Source organism: Bubalus bubalis, chromosome 9, assembly GCF_019923935.1.
Source record: "Bubalus bubalis isolate 160015118507 breed Murrah chromosome 9, NDDB_SH_1, whole genome shotgun sequence".
Lineage (NCBI taxonomy): Eukaryota > Metazoa > Chordata > Mammalia > Artiodactyla > Bovidae > Bubalus > Bubalus bubalis.
The window spans coordinates 56,907,242-56,920,315 of record NC_059165.1 but is presented as its reverse complement, the minus strand read 5'-3'; the positions used below and the strand labels follow the sequence as shown (position 1 = coordinate 56,920,315).

Below are 13,074 nucleotides of genomic sequence, written 5' to 3'. Positions count from 1 at the left end.
TCTCATCCTCTTGGAACCCGGTCACCATGTAAAAAAACCCAGTCCAGCCTCCTAGAGGATGAAGGACTATTGGAGAGAGAAGGCCTACTCTCCCAGCTAAGCCCAGAACCCAGGCCACCAGTCAGCCAGTGCAGCCGCAAGAGTGAGTCCAGGAAAGAGCAACAGAAATGCTGCCCAATTAACTCGCAGATTCATGAGGAGTAATGCATTGTAGTTGTTTTAAGCTACTGAATTTGGGCCAGTTTTTTCAGCAAAGGTTAACTGACATAAGTCAGAGTCATGAGCAATGGCCTTGGGATGGAGCTGGGCTGCCTAGGTCAGTAGGAGGGGATGGAAGGTTCTCACCCTGCCGCAGTGGCATATGAAGATGAGATTCCCATTTACAGAACTTATTTGAAAGAAAATAACTCATAAATGAAATTCTAAGAAGTTAAACAAAACCAAACCCATAGCTGATGGCAGAGGCAAAAAGAAAGATAGTTCCATCACTGATATGGAAAGCAGGGAGACCTAGGCTTTAATCCTGGCACCAACATCGACTGGCCAATGCCTGTCCTTGGCCCCAAATGTGTCCCTGAACGCACCCATCCCCCTACTCCCAATGGTAGACAGAATGGGGTGAACTGTCCTAAGAACAGAGGTCATTCGCTGGGTGCTTACAAAGGACAGCAGAAATTCATCTCTTTCCTTCCTAGTGACCAAGAGAACTGGCCTCATGCCTCCGCTTTTTTGGACGATAGTGATTTTTAAAGAGGAAGTAAACAAATGCTGAGAAAGAAGTCAGGGGACATCCCACTAGGGACTGAAGATACTGCAGTAATTCCCCCAAATTAAAACTGACCAAAGAAATGCTTTTTTTCAGACCACTGGGGTAGGGATAGAGAGAAGGACAGGGGATGATTCCAGTAATGGGACAACCTAACCTGAGAGTTCTCCCTGCTTAAGTGGTCCCCACCCATAAAAACTAACTCACTGCCCAGTAGCCCCATAAATAAAACTGATTTTTCTTGTCCTTTCCTCTTAACACACACACACACATGCATGTCCAAGTTATTTCTGGTGACCTAAAAGATGTGTGCATGCCAAATGCCTTCAATTTCTGCCAGAGTCAACCTCTCCAGTTTTAGTGGCCAGTGAGAGGCAAGAGAACAGTGCCTGGAATTCAGAGGATAAACACGGCCTGCTTCCAGGCCGAGTTGTTTCTCTGAGGCACTGTTGGCTCCTACTGAATTTGCTTCAGCTGCTCTCACATGAAACCTGGGAAAAGCTCACTAAGAGAGATACCTCTAAAAGCTTACTTCTGTTTTACTTATTCAGTCAACATTCACTGCACAAATACTGTTTGAACATTGACTGTGGGCCAGGTGTTGTTCTGAGTCCTAAAGATAGGGTGATAAGAAATTGCGTTGTTTCTGCTGTCATGGAGTTTATGTTCTAGAAAGCTAATATCAGAATCTCAGATAGCAAATGTTGAAAAGTTCTGTGGAGAAAATTAACATAGAGAAAAGCAGGTATGGATTTGGAGGGGAAGGAGGCAAGTTACTTTAATACTTTCTGCCTCAGTTTCTTCATCTGTAAAATAGGGTATTCATACCCTCCATGAAAAGGTTTTGTGATGTTTAAGCGAGATCATCTTTTGTTGTGTCTTTTATGTGTTCGGCACTATGAATGGCAATTATCAGTAACTCATCAGGGGTCCTCTTCTACTCTGTCCTTCCTGTCCCTTTATTCCCTCATCTCTGGCCTGTGATATTCAGGTGCAGAGAGATGTCCCAGGCTGTTCTGACCATTCTCCACACTGGCCTCCTGTCTCGATGGCCTGGAGCTGTCAGGTCAGTCTTTGAGTTACTAGTGAAAGAAGGAACTTCTACTGTAGAGGCAGATACTGCCCCACCTTAAACCTAGACCCACCGGGGTAGACAGGCCTGTTCCTAAAACATAGGAAACCTCCACACCCCACCGGGTACGTGATAAGCTGCATGCCTCACTGTTATTTATTGGGTCCAGATAAATCACTGAGTGAATAAGAGGCATTAGACAAGTGATAACTAATGGCATATTTTTAAAAGTAATATTACCATCTAAATGCTATTTTAGAGTTTAGAGCCAAAAGAGTTACACCCAAACAGGCAGCTCTGAGTTTGCTCCAGTGATCTTTATTTGTCATTCTTTGGAATGCAGGGATTTGAAAGAGGAAGTTTTCCTCTGTGGTTAAATCAGCTTTCTGTGGGAAGAGGATCTTTCCTGTTAGATTGAGGGTATTTTTTCTCACCTGCCTCCAAGCATAAAAGATCTCTTCAGACAGTTTTGCCTGAAAATTTGGCGGTGTTCCCCACCTTGCAAAATAGCTTGAAAGCAAAATGATTTTCACAAGGAATCCTTTTCCTTTTCTTCTTACTCCTCACCACCTCCACGGTAGTTCCCGCCTGCTCAATCGTGGCCATCTCTTGGACAAGCCCTGAACCATCCCTTTTACATCTCAGGCTCCTGCGGCCACCATGGCCACAGCTTTTCCAAGGCTAGGTTGGATGCCTAGCCAGGTTCGGTTTGGTACCAGACTAGGTTCCCTTGGCATTTTCAGAGATTGTCACCGATGTCACCCACATTCTTGTTTTCTGAGAGGCTTCCTGTCAGCTTTTCCCATTGCCCAGCCAAGATCTCACTTGGTTGAGGGTGGTGATCCTGCCTGGTGATCCATCCGGTTTTTATTGGATAAATGCGTTTGGTTATTAGCGGTTTTTTTTTTTTTTTTTTCCACAGAAAAATTTGCTCAAGGCAGGCCTCACTCTTCATGACCCACAGGATTTCTTTCCCAAGCACCAGGGCTGTCTGTGGGCTTGGATATCTCCAGCCGGTCGGCAGAGGGGGTATGGGAGGAGACGGGGACCAAACACCGTTCAGTGCTTAGCCGGCGTCCCTGACAGAGTGGAAATCAAAAAAGGAACAGTGTTTTCCTTCACACGGATTGTTTTCTTCCCCCCTTTACAAGCTAAAATCATGGAAAGGGCCTGCATTTTCTTCTATAAACTAAGTAATCTTACTAAATAGTCTTAAATAATTCCCCCCATTTGCCATGACATGGTAGATGCTGAAACCTTGGAGTTTAATTAAATATATGAATGAACAAGTTTTATTCTGGAGTTAGCTGTATTTTGTCTATGTAAGTAGGTGTTAAGCATTTTAAACCTCCACTTTTTGGTAGTGCCTTTAGGGAGGAAGTAAGCTTAAGATTTTGCATGGCTTTCAGCACTATTATGCCTGTAAGTGGACTTGGAAGGAACACTAAGTGGCTGTTTTTCTCGATTTGGATTAAGAACTGGGATTGTCTCTCTCCTCCCTATGTATATAATTTGGAGGAATCTTACTGGGAGATCCAGATCCTAAATTAAGTAAATTAAAAGCATATTGGAGTTCAGGAACTACTTTTAAATCTTTTCAGTCAGTCTGGAAAGCAGATGCTTGCTTAGCTAGGAACACATTCCTAGTTGGAAACAGCCTTGAGGTCTTATTTTTAATGTCTCTCTGAGTTAAGAATCTAGAAAAGCTTGTGCTGTAGGCTGCTTTGGTCTCTGCATGCTGCTCTTTCTGGGCAGGGTCTTAGCGCAGTACGGCGGTTCCCAGAACGCGCTCCTGCGGCCACCATCATTGGTACCACCTGGGAGCTTGTTAGACATACATGTTCTCAGGCCCCACCCAGACTTACAGGCTAGACAACTCTGGAGGAGGGGCCCAGCAATCGTGGTTTAACAAGCCCGGCAGGTCGTTTCAACACGTGGTCCTCAAGTCTGAGAACCACAGTCACAGTGCCTTAGGCTGATGGACTTCCACAAGAATAAAATCTGGATGGACATCAATGTAAAGCTCTCAGGGCCAAGCCTGTGTCATCGCTGGCACTTTGACTGTCCCTGCAGCGATGACAGTAGTGGAGCTTCAGAGTGCCTGCCCTTGGCCCTCAGGGGAGTCCAGTGAGCTCACCAGCGCTTTCCTTTAAAGCTCCTCAAGGAAGCCAGCCAGCTACTTGGCAAATGCTTGCCTTTTGGTCATAAATCGTGACAGGATGGGTTCATCAATTAATCAAGCCAACAGATATTCTTACTGTGCATCTACTGTGTATGTAACCCAAGAAAATCAAGACCCTTGCAGTGGGTCTTGACAGAAAAAGAGATCTCAGGGTAAGTGATACTGAAAGTGTTGGGTCAGCATCAGCATGTAGGAAAGATGTGAGACTTGTAGATCACCATTCACCAGACCGATGCAGGAATGGGAGACAAGTGCAAAGAGTGGAATGGGGCGAAGTTCAACAGATTCTTAACAAGAGGACTTCTGTGCCTTTAATATGTCCATTGTGAATCTCCCGAGGGGCATGTCTTAGGCTGCATTTCCTAAATGTGTGTGACCATAGAAGATGGTTTTACAGTGCTTCTCTTCAGCCTCTTAAAACAGGATTCCATAGTTTAAGGAAATGCTATTCTGAAACACTATTTTTGAGGGGGGAAATATGTTTCTCATAGTGGATGGTTATCATTATGGCAGAGATCCTGCAAACGAATAGTGATTTCATTTATATAGAGATGTGTGGCTGCACATAGGTACCTGAAGACTGAAATGGGCTCTGTCATAACATAAGCGGCTCTGTCACGCACAAAGCATCATTGAGCCTTGGGATCTGGTGTTAAGGGAAAGCCAATGTGGCCTGGGCAGTGAAACCTTAGCTCTGCTATATCCTAGCTGTGTAAACTTGGGCAAGTTACTTGCCCTCTCTGAGTTAGACTTCTTCCTTGAAACGGTTAGTAATACTAGTGAAAGTGACAGTTGCTCAGTTGTGTCTGACTCTGCGACCCCTTTTAAAACAGAATATATAATGGAAAAACTTTAACTTCTGACCTTTATGGACATACATTAGAGTTACTCCATCATAATCAGCGGTTGCTCTGGAAACTCAGACTCACAGCATAAGGCACCTGTGTTCCTCACTACCCATCCCCACCTTCTGGATAGTAAGATCACATGCTTCCTGTAATGAAAAGGAATAATTTAGTACTTTTATCATTCTTTTCAGCTTCTCTTGTAAAAGGTAGAAGTGACACCGTTTGTGATTAGACACACTGCAAATAAATGTTTTATGTAGTTTCTGGTGACTATAGCAGTGACATAGAGAGAAATCATCTTGGGTTTTGAGAAAATTGGGAAGCCCTGTTCAGTTTATTTTGCTTACCACCGTACTCAAAACCTTTGACGATTTAAGCAGGTGAAACATGCAGGATAGAATTTGAGGACAGCGGCACCCGAGAGATAGAATGGGAGAAGGAGGTTGGCAAGGCTGTTGTCATGTCACATCAGACATCACTGACAGAAATGATTATAGCCCATGAACTTCAGCATTTAGACTTGAAGAGTACTGCTTGAAGGTTGGGAAATCCAAAGCTGAAGCATGAGAGTGATTTCTGATCTTCAAGTGTGTTGGCTTCAACCCTGTCTTGGAGGAAATCTATACCCTCCCCTCCCCTCCCTTCCACACACTGTGCACCTCATGATGGGAGCGACACGCAGCTCTCTGCCCCCTCTGGGGGAGAAGCAGCCCCCGCCTCTCACACACACACCCCTCCTCTTTACCATTCTTCTCTTGACCCTTTGTGTGAAAGTGGAATTAGGGGACTTATTCCCTGAGCCATCCATGGCGGTACTTGTGATGTGTGGTTGTCACACTGAAAATAAACTGGCAGAAGATCAAGAAGTAGAGTCATAGGTATTCCAAACACAGTGAACCAGTAGAGACAAGGTCCACATGTTAGTGACCGACACAGACAAGGTGATCATTTCAGACAGCTGTTAGACCCAGCACTATCCCAAGTGAAGACTGCAATTTAAATAATTATTAGCAGAGGAATATCACTGACTGCTCTTATTTGAGCTTCTACCCTTTCTTAAATCTCAGCATAACAGAGACTTTGCTCCAGCTTATGTGTCCATATGGTTATATGGCACCACCAGTTGAGTGTTTGCCGGCGAAGCCTACCTGCACAGTGTGAGCGGCCAGAACCACCAGATCTGAGGGACAGTCTCTTCCCCATCAGCCCACAGACACATAATAAACACCTTCTGTTCAGTCAATAGTAAAGAGACTTATCAATACTCTCTGCTCAAATCTCTCAGAGTCCACATGAGGGAAAACCAGAGCTTTGGACATAAGGGGAACATTACTGCCAATGAGAGACAGATTCTAAGCAGTAAATAAGTGAGTGATCTGGTCATTCATTCAGAAATATTTGTGGTTGAATGAAGTGCCTTTGCAGTTTATGTTGTACGGACAGGGTTTCCAATAATCTCCCTCCTGCATCTTCTAGATCTGCTTTAGATTTGTAATTTCCTTGTCTGCCTTGGTCCAGTTTACTGAGAGTGGAGTAGGGAGGAGTTCTGGTTTAATGATCCAACGTTTTTATCCTGTTAGCCAGGAGACTTTCTGCCTCTCAGACTCTGCCAATTTTCAAGCTTTGGGTTTATAAAAGAAAAGATGGTACAGTTTCCAATTCTTTTTTTTTTTTTACAAAGGTCTATGGATCTAACATCTTAGATGACCTAAAATTTAAAATTTGCACCATAAGAATGATATATAGAGAAAAAATATTGAAAGAAATACAAAATTGGAATTTGACCATTTGAATATGTTGTGGTTAAATTTTTTTTCCCCATCCCTAACTGACTTTCTCATTGAAGTGAAGTGAAGTCACTCAGTTGTATCTGACTCTTTGTGACCCCATGGACTTAGCCTGCCAGGCTCCTCTGTCCATGGGATTTTCCAGGCAAGAATACTGGAGTGGGTTGCCATTTCCTTCTCCAGGGGATCTTCCCAACCCAGGGATCGAACCCGGGTCTCCTGCATTGTAAGGCAGATGCTTTTACAGACGTTCTCATTAGGATAGTTGTACTTTTTTTCTTGCCAAAAAGCTAGGAGTTCAGTAATACTTGTTGTAAAAATCAGTAACAATTTCTTATGTAAAGTCCTACACCAAATGTCCTATTAAATTGAAAATTAATTCATATTTTGAAGGTTTATTTTGTGACCTTACATGGAAAAGGAAAGTTCTTGAGAATTAGTAGTACTTTAATCTCTGGATTAGAGTAGCCAGGAAAAATAAGTAAGAAGACCTTGCTGTGAGTCAAGAGAAGTTTTGCTAGTAAAATTTCATGCAACATCCAAATCTCTGTGTAGGGGTGAGGGCTATTTTTTCTGTCTTTGTCTATTAGCAAATTCTAAGTTAAATTTCCTCTGCTTCACAAGCCAATTATTAATTATACCTTTAATTTCAGTACGAGTCAATTAGGTAATATGACCAAAAGTAAATACCCAGCTTCATCATTGCAAAGAAAGAAGCTCTTCTTAGAGTATTTTTCTTTGCAAACTCAGATGATTTTTCCAGGCTCTTTTTCTGCTTCAAGAAATGTCAGCTCCTGGAGTTATCCTTTTCAAGGTACAGTTTAGTAACCAATTCCAGTGGCAATACAAAGGGAGGCTTAATAGAACTTGAGCTGAGTTGATATTTTGAATAGGGCTTGCTCAGAATCAGGCCATAGAGAGCTCTGTTAACCATGATCTGAATGCTCCTGGCCAAAACACAGTCCAAGCCAGCATTCTGCCTTACACTTCACTCTTGGTGTGCCTCGTACAAGCAGTTCACCAAGTAACCCACTGAACTTGGCATAGCTCAGGAAGCATTGGACTTCTGTATTAAAAATATTCAGCGGAAACCTAAGTCACTCCTCTAGAATATGAATATGTAATCAGTATGTTCAGTTCAGTTCAGTCACTCAGTTGTGTCCGACTCTTGGTAACCCCATGGACTGTAGCACACCAGGCTTTCCTGTCCGTCACCAACTCCTGGAGCCTACTCAAACTCATGTCCATTGAGTTGGTGATGCCATCCAACTGTCTCATCCTGTCATCCCCTTCTCCCCCCACCTTCAATCTTTCCCAGCATCAGGGTCTTTTCAAATGAGTCAGTTCTTCACATCAGGTAGCCAAAGTATTGGAGTTTCAGCTTTAGCATCAGTCCTCCCAATGAATATTCAGGACTGATCTCCTTTAGGATGGACTGGTTGGATCTCCTTGCAGTCCAAGGGACTCTCAAGAGTCTTCTCCAACACCACAGTTCAAAAGCATCAATTCTTCGGCACTCTGTTTTCTTTATGGTCCAACTCTCACATCCATACATAACTACTGGAAAAACCATAGCTTTGACTAGACGAACCTTGTTGGCAAAGTAATGTCTCTGCTTTTTAATATGCTGTCTAGATTGGTCATAGCGCTTCTTTCAAGGAGCAAGCATCTTTTAATTTCATGGCTAAAGTCATTATCTGCAGTGATTTTGGAGCCCAAGAAATCAGTATGTGGGGCCCCCCAAAATAGAAGAGTGGTGTGATGTCCAGCAGAACCTTAGATGTGTGTTGCTACAGCCTCATGCTTAGCTTTACTCCAGGTTCACTGAGAAATATAAGAATCTGTAGTAAAGAAGAGAAAGAACATGTTATCTTTACTCAGGTGAGCTGACCTGTATTTCACCACCTCTCAAGATGTTCCCTTTTCAATGGAGAGCATGTGATTCTTTCAGAACTCTTTCCCATGCATCACTGTGGGCCTGCCTGTGCTCCACGTGGAAGCTGAGGGTCTAGAGTGCGTGTTTGTGCACAGCTGGAGGTGGAGTCCGGACTCCCAAGGGCCAGGCTTTGATTTTGTTGAATGGGGCATCTGGATGCAGAGTTTTAGAGGGTGGGGAGAGACAAGAGAGGAGAGATGCGGGTGTTGTCAGTTGGGTGGGGCGCTTTGGGGGAGCAGAACTATCTCAAGGGAAATGTTAGGAGTCTCTCATAAGTGGTGTGTGATATGAATCCTCTTCATGTCGCTTCACGAAGTCCACAGTACAAGTCAGGTTTTCATTATTCAGGCTGTCACAGTGTTAAGAGTGTAGGCTCTCAAATAGATTTGAGTTCATGTCCCAACTTTACTGCTTATCAGCTGTGTTGCCATGAAGTTACTAGACATCTGCAAAACTTGCCTGTTTAATAGAAATAATAATACTCTCTACCTCCTAAGGTTGTGAGGATTAAATGAATTAGTTCGTGTAAAGCACTTAGTAAGGCTCTTATCATGTAATAAGTGCTCAGCAGAAGTTACCTGCCCTGCTGAGTGGCATAGTTGTTACTTTAAAAATAACTGAGGACATAAAATGTCTCAGTTGGTTGTACTGAGGTCCTGAGCCCTGCTTCTTGGTAGGCATGGGGTGAAGAGGGATCCCGCAAGTCTGAGTTAGAGAGCAGCACAGCCCCTCCCCCAGACCAGTCGCAGGGCGCATGTGGCTGTGAGCCCCAGAGTGCCTGAGTAATCGGGAGAGCCCATACCTTCACCTGGTTTCTAACCTGGTTGGACACCCTTGGGTCATTGAGGGGAGTGAGGAATATGATAGGGAGAAACAGAAGCCAGGAACCAAGGCAAGGTTGGAAAGAGCTGGGACTACAGAGAGGTGAAGCCACCCAGAGGATGGCCAGGACCAAAAGGAAGCTGAATAGGGGCTTTTACTCCACGTTACCACCTGCAGCTGCCAGACGTGTTGACCCTCATTGTGTCCAACTGTTTCTGCTTGATGCTCACACCTGGCTTACTCTTCTTGTCATTTTGTGTGTGCATCTTTTTCCCCTTTATGGCTTCTGCACTCATAGCTTTGGATTTCCATGACTTCAGTGCTACCTCATAGCTTCTCTCTTTACAGAGTTTCATCTTCTGCTTCTATCTAATTCTCTGCTTCCCATCCTGACTTCCTGAGAGTAAAACTGAGTAAGTCCAGCTTTCTGCTATACCCTGTCCTTGGCTGGTGATCACTATGGAGTGGAGACCCTCAGGCAGGTGCCTGTACCACTTAGTCATCTAAGGCCAGAGGAACTGGGCTATGAAACTCCTCAGCAGAAACAGAGGGGAGAACAGTTTCTGAAGTTGCCCTGTCCAACATTTATACCTTATTTTGCACACAATTCTAACAAACTGGGCTTGAAGATTTCTCATCATCTAGCATTTTGGAATGTAATGGTCCACTCTGTTCATTCACAGAACAGAAATTAATAATTACTGGTAAGGCCAGGCACAGAGTACTTAGGAGAAAAAAATACATGAAGATGGTAATAGTACAGAGGTCTGCATAAAGAGCGAGACACCCCTCGTCCCCAGCGGGCCCTTGGGCCACAACTGTGTGACAGCACAAGACACTAGTTGACGTTTATGATCCTGATTTCTTAATAAAGTAAACTCTGCTTGAGATATTCTGGTTTCGAAAGCAGAAAAATACATGTGCTGCATCTTAGAAAGGTGTCCACTGGTTATAATAAAAACATGGGTGCTTAAATAATTAAATTTGATATTTTTATAGAGTTACTTGGTGGGAAATCTTGACACATGATCAAACCAGACCCACCCTAATATTTTCATGTTTTTGGTTTTTTTTGAACTGTCACTTAAAACTTAAAAAATTTTCAGTTAGAGTCTGATTTTCCCACCCCCGCCCCAGAATGCTGAGAAGCCATGTTTCCTGCACAAGGAGAAAGTCCAGTTGCTATCATTCCAGTGTGCAGAGAGAAAGAGAAGATAGTGGGAGCAGCACTATAGAGGTGGCTTCTTGTACCCTTTTCATTCCTCTAGCTCGAGGTGTTTCAGTCTTCTGCAGCCAAAATATTCCTTAGTCATTCAGCAGTGTTTACTGAATGTCCTCAATATGTAAGCACATTACATTAAAGATGAGTTAGTTGGAGATAGTGCCCTTAAAACAAGAGTCTGCATAAATATAAAATACATTAGTATATATAAATATATATATACATACATATTTAAAAATGGGTGAAGGTGGTCAACAGGCACAAACTTATTAAGTCCCAGGGATATAAAGTACAGTATGGTGACTTCAAAGAAGTTAAAAGAAAAAATAAGAAAATATAGTCCTTCTATATAATCATACATATTAATATATAAAATATGCCATAACTGTAAACCAAGACCAAAAAGTCTGGATGCTACAGGATGAAGTGCTGCTGAATTCCCCAAGAGGATGATCAAGGAAGGGTTTGTGATCAAATTGACACTTGAACCTGAGTCTTGAGAGATCTGTCAGGTTTAGGCAGAAAGGACTGGGATGTTCTGGGCAAGAGGGACAGTAGGGAAAGGCTCAGAGGCAGAAATGTAATCCAGGCACATGTGGGGAGCAGCTCATAATTGACTCTGTCTGAACATATGCTTTTCATCTACAGTATTATAGTTGTTTTGCTTCTTATGTCAATATGATTTTTTACTTCTTTAGGCGCTAAAGCTGGGAAAGCCTAGTAAATGTTGTCTTCCCATTCCAGAATTCTATGCTAGCTGGATCCCAGTGGAGCATCATCTACTGATTAATCTTGTGTAATTGACTTGCCTGAGACGTTCCCTACTTTCATCACAGTTTTGCTTCACAGTCAAATAGACCTCACCATCTGGAAGTCTTTTTTTTTTTTTTAGGCCAAATTCTCTTTCACAAAGGGCCTATTTCCATTTCTAAGTGTCACATAAAGCCCTACAACGTTCTGCTGCTCCTTCTTTGCTTTGAGTTTTCTGTTGTAAAAAGTAAGCAAAACGGTCTGAAAATAAGTTATATTCTTCTTGTCTGTGCTACAATCCAGCACCAAACACATCAGACAAATTCTGACACCTTTAGCTTTCAGCAGGGGCTGCTTACCTTGTTGAAAGAGATGAGTTCTGAGCTCAGAATGGGGAAAGCAGCCTGGAGACAATCGGGACAGGCTAAACTCTTAGTGGGCTTAATAAGGAGAGAGTATAAATAGGGATCACATAGCCTTACAGAAAATTCCTGCTTATTTTTACTCCTTAGGCAGAGATGCTATGTTTATCCTTCAGTTACTGTGCTAAACTCACTAAAGTAAGCCTGGTATTTATTTTCATTTGGATCAGTAACATCCATTCTCTTTCTCAAATCCTATGTGAATGATGGAAACTGCATCCCAGCTGTTCACCTCTAGCTGACACATTGTAACAAGGCACCATGTACTGAAGAAGTTACTGTGCAGCCTTTGCTTTTGGGATCTTTGCTTTTCTATCAATCCAGGGTCTTTCTGAGTTCTCCTTAAGAGGTGACTATTCCCGTCCTCACATGTTTCTGGTACTTGAGCACTAAGATAAACTTCCCTAATTTGACATCTTTTCAGTGAACAGGCATTCATTATATTGAAGACCCTATGTGTCAACTTAGGCAAATCCACCAATCAGAATTCTTGATTCAAGTAAAAAAAACTCAGCCCACCTCTCATAGGCTGATATGGAACCTACTGGTTCACCTACATAATTGATAAGCAAGGAACCTCTGCTTCACACATGCGCGGATCCAGGCACTCAGATGTGGCTGTTGGGACCCAGCTCCTGCCATCTCTCAGCTCAGTTTCCCTCTGTGTTGACTCTTCTTATAGATAAGCACTTTCCTTTTGATTGTAAGATGGTTGCCACCAGCTGGGCTGACTTCCTTAAAAGCCCAACTTCAGGAAAAAAGAGAGAACCTCCCTTCCTTAAAAGTTTGAATGAGGCATTTGAATCAGGCATTGACTGGTGCCTGATTTCTTGTGGTCCACACTGCATCGCCAGTCCAGTCCCTTATCCAGTATCTGTGACCTGAGTGTGGGATGCTCTGCTGGGCTGGGCCTGTGTCTCCTGCTCCTCCTTGCCTGGCTGGAAGGAGGAGGATCGACACTCCAAGCAAAGGACTGTGAGTATTGGGGGTGGGGTGGGGTGCTGTCCCCAGAGGAGAGGTGACCCAGACCACAAGTGTCTACTCTGCAGGCCTTTCTGACATGGATTTGGTGAAGGATTTGGTGTCTTTAGATGCCAGGAGGCAAATCTATACTGCTTTTTGTTGTTGTCCCCAATAGTTCCTCACATGTCCTCTGAAAATGTCGCTTTTTGAGTCCAAATGGTTGTTGTAGAATGTCTTATTTTAGTCCTAGTTAACTGACTGGCTCCTTCCAGAAGAACATAGTTTATAGTTTTAAAAAATGAAG

General features: G+C 43.2%; 1 protein-coding gene across 5 annotated transcripts in view; it reads left to right on the top strand.

The window, feature by feature from the left end:
• Positions 1-13,074, top strand: part of ARHGAP26 (Rho GTPase activating protein 26) — a 468,401-nt gene that overhangs the window by 395,619 nt on the left and 59,708 nt on the right. The window contains exon 21 of one of the 5 annotated variants that reach the window (XM_045166572.1): positions 2,761-3,416. The exons of the other annotated variants lie outside the window; for them this stretch is intronic. Coding sequence (XP_045022507.1) covers positions 2,761-2,908 — 148 coding nt within the window. The 3' untranslated portion in view covers positions 2,909-3,416. Of the gene's footprint in view, positions 1-2,760; positions 3,417-13,074 lie in introns of those variants that run through there. 5 annotated transcript variants of the gene reach the window in all.